The sequence below is a fragment of the Cyprinodon tularosa genome, unplaced genomic scaffold (genome assembly GCF_016077235.1).
Source record: "Cyprinodon tularosa strain WSP-4 unplaced genomic scaffold, ASM1607723v1 ctg49, whole genome shotgun sequence".
NCBI classification, from domain to species: Eukaryota; Metazoa; Chordata; class Actinopteri; order Cyprinodontiformes; family Cyprinodontidae; genus Cyprinodon; species Cyprinodon tularosa.
Window position 1 is genome coordinate 818,381 of NW_024039218.1, and position 16,659 is coordinate 835,039.

Here is a 16,659-nt window from a genome sequence, read left to right on the forward strand (position 1 = left end):
ATTACATACAAACTCATATATTTCAGATGTTTATTTTGTTTAATTTTGATGATTACAAATGACAACAAATGAAAATCTCAAATTCATCATATCAGAAAATTAGAATATTGTGAAAAGGTTCAAAATTGATGGCCCCTGGTGCCACACTCTAATCAGCTAATTAACTCAAACCACCTGCAAAAGCCTTTAAATGGTCTTTCAGTCTAGTTCTATAGGCTACACAATCATAGGGAAGACTGCTGACTTGACAGTTGTCCAAAAGACGACCATCGACACCTTGCACAAGGAGGGCAAGACACAAAAGGTCATCGCTAAAGAGGCTGGCTGTTCACAGAGCTCAGTGTCCAAGCACATTAATAGAGAGGCGAAGGGAAGGAAAAGATGTGGTCGAAAAAAGTGTACAAGCAAGAGAGATAACCGCACCCTGGAGAGGATTGTGAAACAAAACCCATTCAAAAATGTGGGGGAGATTCACAAAGAGTGGACTGCAGCTGGAGTGAGTGCTTCAAGAACCACCACACACAGACGTATGAAAGACATGGGTTTCTGCTGTCGCATTCCTTGTGTCAAGCCACTCTTGAACCACAGACAGCGTCAGAAGCGTCTTGCCTGGGCTAAAGAGAAACAGGACTGGACTGCTGGTGAGTGGTCCAAAGTCATGTTCTCTGATGAAAGTAAATTTTGCATTTCCTTTGGAAATCAAGGTCCCAGAGTCTGGAGGAAAAGAAGAGAGGCACTTCATCCACGTTGCTTGAAGTCCAGTGTAAAGTTTCCACAGTCAGTGATGGTTTGGGGTGCCATGTCATCTGCTGGTGTTGGTCCATTGTGTTTTCTGAGGTCCAGGGTCAACGCAGCCACATACCAGGAAGTTTTAGAGCGCTTCATGCTTCCTGCAGCTGACCAACTTTTTGGAGATGCAGATTTCATTTTCCAACAGGACTTGGCACCTGCACACAGTGCCAAAGCTACCAGTACCTGGTTGAAGGACCATGGTATCCCTGTTCTTAATTGGCCAGCAAACTCTCCTGACCTTAACCCCATAGAAAATCTATGGGGTATTGTGAAGAAGAAGATGCAATACACCAGACCCAACAATTCAGAAGAGCTAAAAGCCACTATTAGAGCAACCTGGGCTATCATAACACCTGAGCAGTGCCACAGACTGATCGACTCCATGCCACGCCGCATTGCTGCAGTAATACAGGCCAAAGGAGGCCCAACTAAATACTGAGTGCTGTACATGCTCATACTTTTCATGTTCATACTTTTCAGTTGGCCAACATTTCTATAAATCCTTTGTTTTTATTGGTCTTCAGTAATATTCTAATTTTCTGATATGATGAATTTGAGATTTTCATTTGTTGTCATTTGTAATCATCAAAATTAAACAAAATAAACATCTGAAATATATGAGTTTGTATGTAATGTATGAATATAATATACAAGTTTCACTTTTTAAATGGAATTACTGAAATCAATCTACTTTTTCATGATATTCTAATTTTATGACCAGCACCTGTAAAAAGCACTTGCAAACAGAATCACATTATTGAATCATATCAGTGGTTGAGGGTTTGATTTTAAGGGAGCATAATGCTTTATAGGTGTTCAAGACTCGTCTGCTTTATTGTTTTTATAAAAAAAAAAGGTCCACCCCCATCCACTCTTTGCTCAAATTCCCATTGCAAATTCATACTCAATCATAAGCTTAAATCCACCTTGCCTACTAGCTATGAACATTTAGCGAATTACCTTTCTCGTCTCAGGTGACGTCTTTGCTCCGACGCGTCCTACCCGAGGTGACGCCAGTTCGCCTCGCCAGCATCATAGGAGTGAAGGCTCTCCCCCCAGCAGACATCAGCGACATTATCCACTCCACAGAGAAGGGCGACTGGAACAAGCTCTGCATCCTCGACATGTTCCTGGGCTGCATCGCCAAGGCCCTCACTGTGCAGCTTAAAGCCAAAGGCACCACCATCTCCGGGACGGGCGGCACCGTTGCCGGGAAGGGTGTCACAACCGTCACTCTTCCCATGATCTTTAACTCCAGGTACGCGGTTTTCTGGTAAATTATAAGTAACTTCAATTAGCAGTGCTTTTTTGTTTAATTCTTTCAATTTTCATTCTCTGCTTTTGCACTCAGCTACATCCGCAGAGGTGAGAGCCATTGGTGGATGAAAGGGTCCACGCCTCCACAGATCGCTGAGATCATCATAAAGCTGGTCAAAGATATGGCAGCTGTGAGTGTTTGCTTCTCTCAGTTCTGGTTTTGTAGTAAACTCATTGCACAGATTGAACTAATGCACATTATTGTTGCTAGGGCCACCTGTCAGATGCCTGGTCCAGGGTGACCAAAAATGCAATTGCAGAGACCATCATTGCTCTGACTAAAATGGAGGAGGAGCACCGCTCTCCTGTTCGGTGTATAGCAACAACAAGGGTAAGAAAGCTAAAAAAAAAAGCCTAAACTAGTGATTATTTATGGTGCTGTAATCATTTACTCCTGTTTTTCCTCAGCTGTGGCTGGCCTTGGCATCGTTGTGCGTGCTGGACCAGGACCACGTCGACCGGCTTTCGTCCGGTCGCTGGATGGGTAAAGACGGACAGCAGAAGCAGATGGTGAGAGTTATAAATAAGATCTAGCGCGTGTGAAGCTAATGGAGAGGGTAATAATGTATTCCCTTCTCTGCCACCTACAGCCCATGTGTGACAATCATGACGACGGTGAAACAGCAGCGATCATCCTGTGTAACATATGCGGCAACCTTTGCACCGACTGCGACCGCTTCCTTCATCTGCACCGACGCACTCGCTCCCACCAGAGACAGGTTGGTTAGAAGTTTGCATTGTTTGCATATTTTGATTTTTCTTCATGAACAATAGTATAAGTATAAATGGGATGTTTTAAATGTTTCTGCTTTTAATGCTAAATATTTACTGGGTGGCCATTTTGTTGGCTGGTCGTTTTCAGCATTGTGTTCCTCTGTGCTTCAGGTGTTTAAGGAGGAAGAGGAGGCAATTAAAGTTGACCTCCATGAAGGATGTGGGAGAACCAAGCTCTTCTGGCTTATGGCTCTGGCTGATTCCAAGACGATGAAGGCCATGGTGGAGTTCAGAGAGCACACGGGTAACCTGGCATATTAATCCCTGAAGAAATTTCAATGACAAAAGTTCTCAACCTTTTCCTTTCTGATTTTATGTCTCTCTCCTACTTGCATATTGAATATTTCTGCAGGTAAACCAGCATCCAGCAGCTCAGACGCCTGCAGGTTCTGTGGTACTAGAAATGGAACCGAGCTGTCTGCAGTGGGGAGCGTCTGCTCAGACCCAGACTGTCAGGTGTGAAGCATCCACTTAACTTAATCATTCGCCTAGGCAACCATTGCCAAAATACCAAATAAAAAAGAAAATAAAAAATCACAGTTATAGTACAGATGAGGAACATAGTTTAAAATTTTCCCAATATAAAGAAAACATTAAAACAAACATATTTTGAAAAGTAAGTAAATTTAACTGTTTTTTTAATCAGTTTTACCCTTTAAATTATCATGCAAGGCATGGGCATAGGTTTTCATAGGGACCATAGGAAAATAATACGATGTGACCTGCCTATAACCTGTATATAATTTACAATACAACATTGTTGCTGCAGTTGTCGCTGATGCTGCTCCGTTGATTGCCAGTATTGTCTTTTCCATCGCTTTAAATCAACAGAAAAAAACAACTAAATCCTGAAACAACAGAGATTTTTACCATACTTGGGTAAACATTGACAAACAGCATATTGTGTGTGTAGTGCTCATGCAATTTGTATTAATATAGCCAGAAATGCTGCTTTTCTCTTTAGACCAGACAGATGTGACCTGGTGCTCAAGTCAAGCATCAATAAATGACACCAGACTGATGAAACCCAGTTCAAGAGTTAAAAAGTTAAATTCACTTCAATTGTATGTAACGTGCCAACCTTACTCCACCTTAAACATGTGGATTTTTATTTCTAAATGACAGCTGATATGTATTTATAGTATTCAGTTAACATGCAATCTTAATATTGGAACCGATATGCCTGGTACCTTGGATGTATTGAATAAATCAGACCAATGCCTATAAAAAGGTAAACGTTTCTGCTGTTCAAGAAATATTTAACCTAATGTAACCCAACTATAGACAGTGTATTAAAGGGAAGCGTCCCTGAGTTATTTACTAACCCAAAAGGCAGTAATTTCCAGTGTAAATACTTCAATATATATAATATATTGCTTTCTGCTGAAGGATTCTATAATATGTAACTATTCCCTATTTTATCATAGAAAACATTGATACCATTAAACAGAGAAATAACCAGACCAATATGAATTGAACAAATTAGAATTTAATGGGCTAACAAATTCTCCTTGAAACAAATTCATGTCATATTTGCCATTCATTTTCATTATCCACAATGCATTTGTCAGACCTTATGTAAGTGGGGGCAAGCTCACCATACACTCTCACACACTTAGGCTGGCTAACTTTAACTTGAAGGTCATTGTTGCAGACCTAAGCGGTGCTTGGGAGCGCAGACACCACAGATTTATCAGTCGCATTGCTCAAAGAGCAACAAAGCAGAGTTTTAGATCTTATCATTTTCCAGAGTTCAGACTTAAATTGACATCTCCAAGGCTCATCATGAAGGAGGAAGGCCACGGCTTGTCCCATAATGGCAGAGTGGTCACATCCCCCCTGGTCCTCACTTCTGATTCTATACTCGCTGCAGGACTTTGGAACAGGTCTTTCTATATTTTAGCATTAAAGTCCATTATTGGCTATTGGGTTAAAAGCCAGTAATTTCGATTAAAAAGCTTAAAACATGATTTAGCCTAACCTCTTTTTTTTCCCCCTCTGCATTCAAACTAGTGTTGGTTATCACAACTACATCTGGTTTTACAGATAGCGTAAAGCTATAAAAAAAAACAGACCAGGGAAAGTGGTGTACAAATAGCACTTCCTGTTAACCCTTCAGAATAAAACGAAAGTTACGTATGTAACTACGGTTCTATGAATCCCGGATGACCGCCAGAGGGCGGTGCTGAAAGCACTGAATGTTCCCTTCGGGCATGCGCAGTTCGAGTAATTATACCAACAAAGTCACACCTGTGAAACCGGATGACCACTCAGAAGCTATATAGCCTGGTGTCATCCTTTGCTCTGCTCCTACAGAATCTTCTCGCAAAAGCAAGGATTCTGAGTAACAGAGAAGCTCTGGCGGTCATCCGGGATTCATAGAACCGTAGTTACATACGTAACTTTCGTTCTATTTCATCCCTACTGACCGCCAGAGGGCGGTGCTGAAAGCACTGAATGACTAATGCCAACGATGTCACAAGGAATCCTGAGCACATACCTCACAGAGGAGGCCCAGCAGAACCTTGTAAAAGGACCTGACCCAGGGGATGAGGGGCAGCCACATTGACACTGTAGAACCTGGTGAAGGTGGTTGGGGAAGCCCATGAAGCAGCAGCACATATAGCTTCCAGCGGAACCCCTCTCAAAGCAGCCCAGGAAGCGGTAACGCTCCTGGTGGAATGTGCTCTCACACCGACTTGCAGGGAGCAGTGACCTGCAGCGTAGGCGTGGCAGATGACACTCACAATCCAATGGGACAGACGCTGTTTAGAAAGAGGACAGCCTAACCTTGGACCCCCATAGAATAGGAAAAGCTGGTCCGAGCGTCTCAGATTGGCGGTGGCTGCAATGTATGCCTCCAATGCTCTTACTGGGCACAACAACTCAGACTCATTCTCAGTTGTACCAGATTGAGGCTGAAACCGAGCCAGCCGCAATGGCTGGTTACGGTGAAAAGGAGACAACACCTTAGGCACAAACGCAGTATTAGGCCACAGGGTAACACCAGAGCCATCTGGATTCCACCTGATACACCTAGGGCTGACAGAAAGAGCATGTAGCTCGCTGACCCTCTTAGCTGAGACGATAGCCATCAGGAAAGCAGTCTTGCAGGAAAGCCACTTGAGTTCTGCTTGTGCCAAAGGCTCGAATGGAGGGTGGCACAGAGCTGTGAGAACCAACGGCAGATCCCAATCTGGGGCTCGTGGGGCTGGCTGCTGGCACAACCTACGAGCACCACGCAGAAAAAGTGAAACCAGTTCATGGCGCCCCACTGTACGGTTGTCAACAGTTCGGTGAAGACATGAAATTGCTGCAACATACACTTTAAGGGTCGAGGGAGAGCGGCCCTTATCAAAGAGAGACTGGAGGAACTCCAAAATAGTGGGCACCGAGCAGGAAACTGGGTTTTCATTGTGGGCAGAGCACCACTGAGAAAAGAGGCGCCATCTGTTAGCATACTGCAGCCGAGTGGAGGAAGCCCTAGCACTCAATACGGTGTGTCTCACGGTGTCTGAACACCCAGTCAGCCTCCCAGGGGCCATGCCCACAGCTGGAGACGTTGAGGGTTGGGGTGCCATATCTGTCCCCCCAACTGAGACAGCAGATCCCTCCTTGCTGGAAGACGCCATGGAGTACCGTGACACAGACTCCAAAGCAGCGGGAACCACGGCCGCGCTGGCCAGAACGGAGCTACCAGCAACACTCTGTGGCCCTGCTCGAGAACCCTCCGTAGAGTCGGCCAAATCAGTGAGAGGGGTGGAAAGGCATACAGGAGAACCTGCGGCCATGGATGAGCCAGTGCATCCTGGCCCAGTGCGCCCGCCATCCCGGTTAGGGAATACCATAGGGGGCAATGGGTCGACTCCTCTGTGGCGAACAGATCTACCTCTGCCTGCCCAAAGAGGTTCCAGATTATGCGCACTACGTCGCGGTGAAGAGACCACTCTCCCGGAGCAGGTGCCTGGCGGGATAGAGAGTCCGCAACCTGGTTCTGCCGTCCTGGCAGATACGCTGCGCGCAGGGTACACAGACGGGGAAACGCCCATTCCAGGAGATCCCTCGACACCTTCAAGAGACGTGCTGACCTGGTGCCACCTTGGTGGTTTATATGATAAACAACAGAGGTGTTGTCTGTCCGAATCAGCACGTGCCTTCCCTCTAGGTGGGGCAGAAGGCACCTGAGGGCCATGTGCACAGCCCGCAGCTCCAGCACATTTATGTGTTCGGTGAGCTCCCTTGGGTCCCAGAGACCCCGAACAGCTCTGTGTTGCCACACGGCACCCCAGCCCATGAGGCTGGCATCCGTGGTGACCACCTCCCTTCGACAAACTACTAGCCCCATTGGAACACCACTGGACAAAAGGGTCCCGTCTCGCCAAGGAGCTAGGGCATGGAGGCAGCTCCTGGTCACCATTAGCCTGTGCAGCCTGGCGTCTAGGCGAAAGCTGTTGAGCCATCGCTGCAAAGGACGCAGAAGGAGCAGCCCTAAGGGCACGACACGGGTTACTGATGTCAGTTTGCCCAGCATTCGCAGGAAGATGATGTAGGGAAACTCCCTGCCCAGTCTGAATCGACGGACAAGCTGGAGTATGTCGTCCACCCTGTGAACAGATGGACGGGCCATCATGGTAGCAGAGTCCAGATGCATCCCAAGAAAGGTGGTTGTCTGAGATGGAACAAGACAACTCTTTGCCAAGTTGACTTTGAGGCCTAACAGTGACACATGAAGTAGAAGCTGGGACGTATCCCGAGAGGCAGCTACCTGAGAGGGAGCACAAAGAAGCCAATCGTCCAGGTATGGCAGAATCCTGACTCCGGAGGCCTGTAGAGGAGAGAGGGCTGCTTTCACGCATCGAGTAAACACCCTCGGGGAAAGGGAGAGCCCGAATGGGAGCACCCGGAATTGGCAATGGCGCCCCCGATAGGCAAACCTGAGAAAACGGCGATGTTCTGCCGCAATAGGCACGTGAAAGTAGGCGTCTGTCAGATCTACTGATGTAAACCAATCTCCCGCCACAATGGTCTGAAGGACCTCTGTTATGGTGAGCATGTGGAAGGGAAGGACCTTCAGGTACCGATTCAGTCCCCTCTAAAATGGGGCGAAAACCGCCGGTCTTCTTGGCCACAAGGAAGTATGTGGAGTAGTAGCCTCTGGGTTGCCGCAGAAGATCTACAGACTCGATTGCCCCCTTGCCCAGGAGGGCGGAAAGCTCCTGGTCTAGTGCCTGAGATTTCACCGGGTCTGTGATGACAGTCATCTTGACCCGATGTGAGAGGGGGGGCCGCCGTCGGAACTGGAGCCTGTAGCCATTGGTTAAGGTGGCAACCACCCATGGATCTACGGCATGAGCAGCCCAGAAATTCAGCTGCTGATGGGAAAAATGTCCGACGGCTGGCCCGGTGGCATCATCTTCTATCCCCACGGCCCCTGGGGGCTCTGGGGGGAGGGCGTCCAGGATTTGAGGCCCGGGTCTGTCTAACAGGGCGGCAGACTGGCTCACGAAAGTCCCTCCTCGGTCTCTGCCGCACATCATGGGAATAGGAACCAACAGGTCTGCCACCAGTCTGAGGTCGTGGCTGAACGCTGGGGGTGGTGGCAGGGCGGCCCGAACGCTGGGGAAAGGCAGGTATGCTCCTGCGAAGGCCGGAAAGCTGCTGGCTAGTCTGACGTGCCTGAGCAGTCCGTTCCAGCGCCTCCAAGGCAGCTGATCCAAACAGCTCCCCTGTTACAACCGGGACACCCCTGAGGGTCCTACGGCATGCTTCAGTCAGAGGAGATTGTGCCAACCAGACCTGTCTACGAGCTTAGACAAGGAAAGACATGACCCGTCCAAGCTCTCTGGTCATCAGCGCGAAGGCCTGCAGCGGTGCGTCACTATAACCAACCGCCGCACTTGCACCACCAGTGTCCTGAACAGATGCAGACAGGGCAAACATGAGGTGCGCCAGAGAATTGCCAAGGCGGCCAGCACGCGCTCCTGCATTGTACGCCTTACAGAGGAGGTCATCTGTAGCCCGACATTGAGTCCGCGGGCACCGGACATCAGGACGCAGGGCTTCATCTGGTGACACAATCAGTGAAGCAACAGCTGTTTCAATTGCTGGCATACGGTCCAGGCCGGCCTTCACCGACTCATGCATGGCAGCTAATACACGACCATCCGATGAGAGACGCGACAGCGCTCTCGGTTCCCGCCAACAGGCGTGTAACTCCTTCAAGTACTCCTCTGATGGAGGTACAGAAAAAGGAGTAGGAGCCCTTCCACGTCTGAAAAAGGCACTGCCGGAGCTGGATGCCTCTCCTTGTGGGAGTTCCAGCTGCAGCTGCTTCAGGGCCATAGACATGACCTCCCGCATGGAACCGTCACCGGCCTCTCCAACCGCACTCTGAGATGAAAATGAACCAGCCTCAGAGGCTTGAGAGGACCCTGCCTCCTCCTCATCTCTAAAATGAGAAGCGGAAGCAGCCAGAGAGATAACGTCATCCTCTACAACCAGCTCGGGCATTGGTGGGGAAGAGAGCCCAACCACTGGGAGCGAGGGATCAGATTGCCGTGTCTGCAACAAGGACTTCATCTCTGCCAGCTCTGCTGACAACTGCTCCACCCTTGTGGACAGGCCCTGGTCAGGTTTGGCCCGCTTCCTCCGGGGGAGGGGCACAGATGCTGTGGTCCCACCACGGTGCTTAGAACGCTTGGGGGGAACCACCTGCCCAGAGGGCGGAAGGTCCGAGCCCTCCTGGGGGCACAACTGGGCCAACCGGGCCACCCTCACTGCATGGGGCATAAAGCTGCAGTTCATACAGGGGTTCTCAGACAGCGCCTCCAAAAGGTGCTCATGTCCAAGGCAGGTAGGGCACAGGTCGTGGCCATCCTCTGCCTGCAGGGCAGCCCCACAATCCATGCAGCTGTGAGAGCCATCCATGTCGAAGGCCGACAAGGCTTAAAGAACAGAAAGTTATCGAAAATCGGGAGAGGGGGCGCAAACGCAGCCGTCACCAATTACAGCAGAGAAACGAAAGAGGCTGCGAGCACAAGGCAGCCGATACTGGGAGAGGGGGCGAGAACCGCTACCGTCACCAGGTATAAAACCAATAAACCAAAAAAGCTAACAACGTTAGCTGTATGGAAACTTAAGTTGGGAGTAGGAGCGAACAACGCTGCCGTCACCAATTAAGAGAGCAGACCAACGAAAAGGCTGCAAAAAAGGTTGATTTTGGGAGAGGGGGCGAAAACGCTGCCGTCACCATTCATAACTAAGCAGACCGATGAAGAAGGCTGCAAACAAACCAAAAAAGGCTAACAACGTTAGCCGTCTCCAACTTCGGCAAACGAAGTAGACCACACTTGGTTGGGAGAGGGGGCGAAAACCGCGGCCGTCAGTAATTATAGCAGCGCAGACCGGTGAAAAAAAGGATGCAAAAGTAGGGAATATACTGGGAGAGGGGGCGAAAACCGCTGCCGTCACCAGGTATAACACCAACAAACTAAAGAAGCTAACTACGTTAGCCGTATATAACTTCGGCAGTGAAGTTATTCACACTGGGAGTAGGGGCGAAAACGCTGCCGTCACCAGTTCGAAACAAAACAGCACGAAGCTGTAGGTAAAAAGCTAAAGTCGTGAGCCGGGAGAGGGGGCGCGGACGCTACCATCACCAGCAAACAACTCACTTACCTTCCGTAATCCAGAATCGACCCGTTGCAGCCCTGGGAGGGCGGAGAATAACCGCAACTCCGGTCAAGATACAGGGGCTTCAGACAACGGGGAAGTTAGCGAACCGCTTGCGAGAAGAAAAAAGGAGCAGAGCAAAGGATGACACCAGGCTATATAGCTTCTGAGTGGTCATCCGGTGTCACAGGTGTGACTCTGTTGGTATAATTACTCGAACTGCGCATGCCCGAAGGGAACATTCAGTGCTTTCAGCACCGCCCTCTGGCGGTCAGTAGGGATGAAATAGAACTAATGAAAGTAATGTTTTCACAGTGAACATTTTTAACTCTTCTCCAGGTACTTTTAAACATTTTTAAACGCATTAAGCTTTGGATGAAACATTTTTAACTGGTTTAAATGTTTTTAATGAAATGAACAACCATTTAATTTTTAATAAATGTATTTATACTTTAATTTGACAACACTAATATTCTCAAAGATAGGACTTTCTTCAATATTGGAACCAATGCACTTATAGATGTATTATTTAATTATTTATTTATTCCTTTATTTAACCAGGAAAAGAGTGGCAAGTCTTCAGTTTAAGGGGAACTAAGGCTGCTGTAAAGCAGCTAATATTTGGGTTAAATTTGTCCTGTTTTGCAGCAAACAGCCTGAAAATTTTCATGAAAGGTTACATAGTTGAGGATAACAAGTAGAAAATTGGCTTTTCCTCTTCTCAATAAACTCTGTCAAACATATAATTATTCTGTAAAGAGCTTTACACTAAACCAAATAAAGACTTTCATTATATTTCCTAAGCCTCACCTTCTCCTTTCCTGTCAACCCTCCCAGGAGTACGCTAAGCTGGCCTGCAGTAAGACTCATCCCTGCGGACACCCCTGTGGGGGGGTAAAGAACGAGGAGACGTGCCTGCCGTGTCTGCACGGCTGCGACAAGAACGCCGGCTGCCTTAAACAGGATGCAGACGACATGTGTATGATCTGCTTTACAGAGGCTCTCTCTGCTGCTCCTGCTGTACAGGTAGCTCTGAGTTTCCTTTTGATACTTACTGGTCCAATGAGCTGCTTGTTTATATTTGAGTTGTCTGTTCTGTTTGCAGCTGGACTGCACTCACGTGTTTCACCTTCAGTGCACTCGCCGCGTTCTTGAAAACCGCTGGCTTGGGCCACGTATTACATTTGGCTTCATGCTGTGTCCCATTTGCAAGGTACTACAAATTCTTAGGGTTTGGCTTTGTTAAGAATATTACTCATCGTTTTCTTTGGTCTGCTTACGATATATTTTACAAAGAGATTCAATGAACTGTTTCTTGTGTTCTTCCCTGCAGAACAAAATCAATCACTCTGTGATCAAAGACCTCCTGGATCCCATTAAGGAGCTTTATGAGGATGTGAGGAGGAAAGCTCTGATGAGGCTGGAGTATGAGGGCTTACACAAGAGTGAGGCCATCACCACACCCGGTGCACGCTTCCACAATGACCCTGCAGGCTTTGCAATGAACAGATATGCCTACTATGTCTGCTACAAGTGCAAAAAGGTCCAAAATGACTGGCATGCAGAAGCTTTTTGCCACATGTTTATAATGGATTGTAAATCAACAGTCTCCTTTCTTGTAGGCGTATTTTGGAGGAGAAGCTCGCTGTGATGCAGAAGCAGGGCAGGGTGATGACTATGACCCCAGCGAACTGATCTGTGGAGCATGCTCAGATGTCTCTAGAGCTCAGGTGAGCAATTGATACCTGGAGGGATCCTAGCTTTGTGACAGCTTGTCTGATGTTTGAAATTTGTTACAAGACAAATCTGTTTGCTTTAAATCAAATACTAATCACCACTCTGCTTCCTCTCCTGTCTACTTTGGGCAGATGTGCTCGAAACATGGCACAGATTTTCTGGAGTATAAATGCCGGTACTGCTGCTCTGTAGCTGTTTTCTTCTGCTTTGGAACCACACACTTCTGTAATGCCTGCCATGATGACTTCCAGAGAATGACCAGCGTTCCTAAAGAGGAGCTCCCTCGTTGTCCTGCAGGTGAGTGAATTGTTTGTCTGAAAAATGGGTCTGCAAACTTTAAAATCCAGAGCACTATTATCCCCTACGTCCAGCTAAATAAGTCATTTAGAGCTGCAAATAATACATGACCTTTTAATAAAACACAACTTAATTTAAACATCCTTAAGTTTTTGTTTTTTTTAGGTTTTTAGAATAAGAAAAAAACAGAAAATGTTAAATGAAGAAGAAGCATGGCTCTTTTTTCCTATGGAATATTCTTTGAGGAAAATTATGTTACTTATTTTTCAAGCTAATGACAAAAAAAATTATTTAAAAACATATTTCTGATTTTTTTTATTTCATTCTGATGTAAAATTTCAATTCAAATATTTAAAACACCTGAAGCTTATAAACTGGTATTTTACTATATTTAAAACTATTTCTTATTTCATAATTTTTAACCACTATAAAGAGCCATTTTAGAGGGTCCAAAGAGCCACTCCTCATATTAACAACTAAAGCATTTAATAGACTTTTCTTTTTTTTTTTTTTTTTTTTTTGACAACAAATGACAAAACAGGGAACATATCTTAGTTTTTGTATTCTATAGATTTTCTGCCATTCCGGTTACCTTTAAAATCTAATCTGAATTTCTAACACTTAGCATTAGAAGCTAAACAGTTGGTCTTTGGTAAAACTACTGTCTCCTTGTTATAGGACCCAAGGGCAAGCAGCTGGAAGGCACAGAGTGCCCTTTGCATGTGGTCCACCCACCGACAGGTGAAGAATTTGCTCTGGGCTGTGGAGTGTGCAGGAATGCCCACACCTTCTAAACTTTTGAGGGACTCGCTGAAAACCAGTCGGTCCACTGTGATGTTAATCGCCGCCGCCGCTGCTGCTGCAGAGGAAGAGGCTCAGCGACGAAGCTGAGCTCTGGCTTTGAGTCTCCTGGACAACGGACCAGGTTCCCGCTCCACGCCGCGAGTCGTCAGGTCTACTCTATCACCAACAGCAGGATCCAGGCTCTGCTACGAGCACAAGCTGCTCCTCTTTTGGATTCAGAGCAAACTTAACAATAAAATCCCTTTTTTTTTTTTTTTAAGAAAATCTGAAAAAGAAGAATGGAAAAAAAAAAAAGAAAATAATTTGTGACGTGTTTGCATGCAGCCGTTGTAATCCCTCGGCTTCTATAGACGTTGCACACCTCCCGATCACTGAACTGTAACCATGTAACATTGAAGATTAAATAAATTTGCTTAAACGCGACTGAGGATGAACGTGAGTTTAAAAAGAGTGGGGGGAAAAGAAAAAAAAAGGAAGGGGCCATATTTCCAGCTTCCGTACAATAAATTTAAACCATTGTTGTATGTAAACTCTTTTCGTAATCTTGTACAGTATTCCCCACTGTCAAGTGCATCATTGGTCGACGGGCAACAAAAAGGTGAGTTGACTGTTAAGAATATCACTTTCCGGTTGGAAATAGTGTACGATTTATCTAATCTTGTACATAGCGATACTATTTCAAGTAGCTGTATTCCGAAGTTGCTCTCTTCACTTCAGTTTTGTTCGGTATTCTGGGTTTTGTTTTGAGCCAGAACTTTTACTGAAGTGCAATACTGGGTGTGCCTCCTATTTTGCAGCCGTTTAATCTATGGAATGTATGTCAAATAAAACCACTGTACATTTTTATACAGTGCCCCCTTCTCTTCTATTACTGTCTGAAAAAGAGGAGCCTGGCACTTGCAGTGAAAGATGGAGGATGTACATTTTGTTTTGCAGCTCTGATAAAAGCATCAAAATCCTATATAAATAAAAGAATTAAAAAAAAGTCTATGGGAGTGGTTACAGCTGAAGGATTTAAGGGTCCAGTCTTTACACCAAATACAATCTTTCACCTGAATGCTTTTTCCTAGTATGCGTCAGGGAGATTTGGAGGACAAAGTGGTGGGGGATAGAAAAGAAAAAAAGAAGCTGCTGTTAAATAAAAAGCTTATTGTGAATCTGCTCTGTAATATCTGTGGTGGATGGAGTTGAATGGTAATAAACCAGATTCTCTGTTTCACAAATTATACAACGTGTCATTGGTTTTTCATTCCTGATCCCCCCCCATAAAAACTGTTTCTGATTCTTGCGTGGCTTCAAGAAACTTTTGACTGAGCACTACAAATCTGCTGCAAAAAAATAAGTGCTAAAGAAAAATGAAAAACTGTCCACATGACTTTAAGTTTTAATTCAGGTTAGCAGGTAGCTTTCAGGAAAATAGTTATCCATATAAATATCAGCAAAGAGACCTTTTGCATTTTTTAGCCCTCTTTAAAGAGGTTTGATGTACTTTTAGCAGTTTACTGCTTCACTGAAAAAAATCACCATGTATCATAATTTTTGGAGAATTCCCATTTATGAAATGTAAGGTAATTTCCACTTTTTACATATTATCAAACATTTTTAATATTATTTAATTACATATTTTAATTACAATTTGCATACAGACTTATAGTCTGATAATTTAGAGAGATAATTTGGGATAAACGGTGCTTCCATAGCAGCACCATAGAGAGCGTTCTGACCAGCTGTCTCACTGTGTGGTGTGGAGGCTGCAGCACCTCAGACTGGAAAAGAGAAAAGTGGTAAGAACAGCAGAGAGGATCATCAGGGCTCCTTTTCCCCCATTAAAGACATTTCATCCAAGCGCTGTGTGTCCCAACCCGTAACATCATCAATGACCCCTCACACACCCACCATGGACTGTTCTCCCTGCTGCCCTCTGGGAAGATACTTTGAAGCATCTGATGCAGGCCCAGCAGATTCTGAAACAGCTCCTTCCCCACTCCCATCAGACTGCTGAACTGTTGAGAAAACTCTAAATCATGTCACAGACTCTGTATCAAACTGAGAACACCAAACCAAAAATACTGCACATTTACATTGTATATTAATGCTCTGAGCTTCCATATCAATGCGTTTTTGCACCATGTTTTTTTTTTTTTATTCCCAAACTGTTAACATTTGATCACTGCTGCACTTTATGGAATAGAAAAGTTCTGAAAGCAGTACAAAACGAAATTAAGTTTTGTATATACTATTTGTATACAACATGACAAGAGTTGTCTAAGTATAAGAACAATTTAAAGTCTCAAAATTGTGATTAAACGTCAAAAAGACTGTCTTAACGTTTGAACAAACCATATAAGTGGTTTGCAAACAAAAAATTCATAAATATAATCTTCAATTAATATATCTATATATGTATGTATATTTGTATGTATATGTGTATATTTGTATGTATGTGTATATTTGTATGTATGTGTATATGTGTATATATGTGTGTGTGTATATGTATATATATATATATATATATATATGTATATAAATATATATATGTGTATATATATATGTGTGTATATATATATATATATATGTGTGTGTATATAGATATATATGTGTGTATATACACTCACCGGCCACTTTATTAGGTACCCCATGCTAGTAACGGGTTTGACCCCCTTTTGCCTTCAGAACTGCCTCAATTCTTCGTGGCATAGATTCAACAAGGTGCTGGAAGCATTCCTCAGGGAGTTTGGTCCATATTGACATGATGGCATCACACAGTTGCCGCAGATTTGTCGGCTGCACATCCATGATGCGAATCTCCCGTTCCACCACATCCCAAAGATGCTCTATTGGATTGAGATCTGGTGACTGTGGAGGCCATTTGAGTACAGTGAACTCATTGTCATGTTCAAGAAACCAGTCTGAGATGATTCCAGCTTTATGACATGGCGAATTTTATCCTGCTGAAGGTAGCCATCAGAATTTGGGTACTTGTGGTCATAAAGGGATGGACATGGTCAGCAACAATACTCAGGTATGCTGTGGCGTTGCAACAATGCTCAATTGGTACCAAGGGGCCCAAAGAGTGCCAAGAAAATATTCCCCACACCATGACACCACCACCTCCAGCCTGAACCGTTGATACAAGGCAGGATGGATCCATGCTTTCATGTTGTAGACGCCAAATTGTGACCCTACCATCCGAATGTCGCAGCAGAAATCGAGACTCATCAGACCAGGCAACGTTTTTCCAATCTTCTATTGTCCAATTTCGATGAG

At 45.3% G+C, this 16,659-nt stretch overlaps 1 protein-coding gene across 2 annotated transcripts in view; it reads left to right on the forward strand.

Annotated features, from left to right (window-relative positions):
- Positions 1–14,618, forward strand: part of mycbp2 (MYC binding protein 2) — a 100,848-nt gene extending 86,230 nt beyond the window's left edge. For both annotated transcript variants that reach the window (XM_038302367.1, XM_038302366.1), the window contains 13 exons: positions 1,767–2,050; positions 2,144–2,240; positions 2,321–2,440; positions 2,518–2,619; positions 2,700–2,828; positions 2,995–3,127; positions 3,236–3,339; positions 11,392–11,580; positions 11,660–11,767; positions 11,888–12,097; positions 12,177–12,284; positions 12,423–12,588; positions 13,267–14,618. In XM_038302367.1, the coding sequence (XP_038158295.1) occupies positions 1,767–2,050; positions 2,144–2,240; positions 2,321–2,440; positions 2,518–2,619; positions 2,700–2,828; positions 2,995–3,127; positions 3,236–3,339; positions 11,392–11,580; positions 11,660–11,767; positions 11,888–12,097; positions 12,177–12,284; positions 12,423–12,588; positions 13,267–13,382 (1,866 nt within the window). In that variant the 3' untranslated portion in view covers positions 13,383–14,618. The remainder of the gene's footprint in view (positions 1–1,766; positions 2,051–2,143; positions 2,241–2,320; positions 2,441–2,517; positions 2,620–2,699; positions 2,829–2,994; positions 3,128–3,235; positions 3,340–11,391; positions 11,581–11,659; positions 11,768–11,887; positions 12,098–12,176; positions 12,285–12,422; positions 12,589–13,266) is intronic.
- Positions 14,619–16,659: the final 2,041 nt, after the last annotated feature.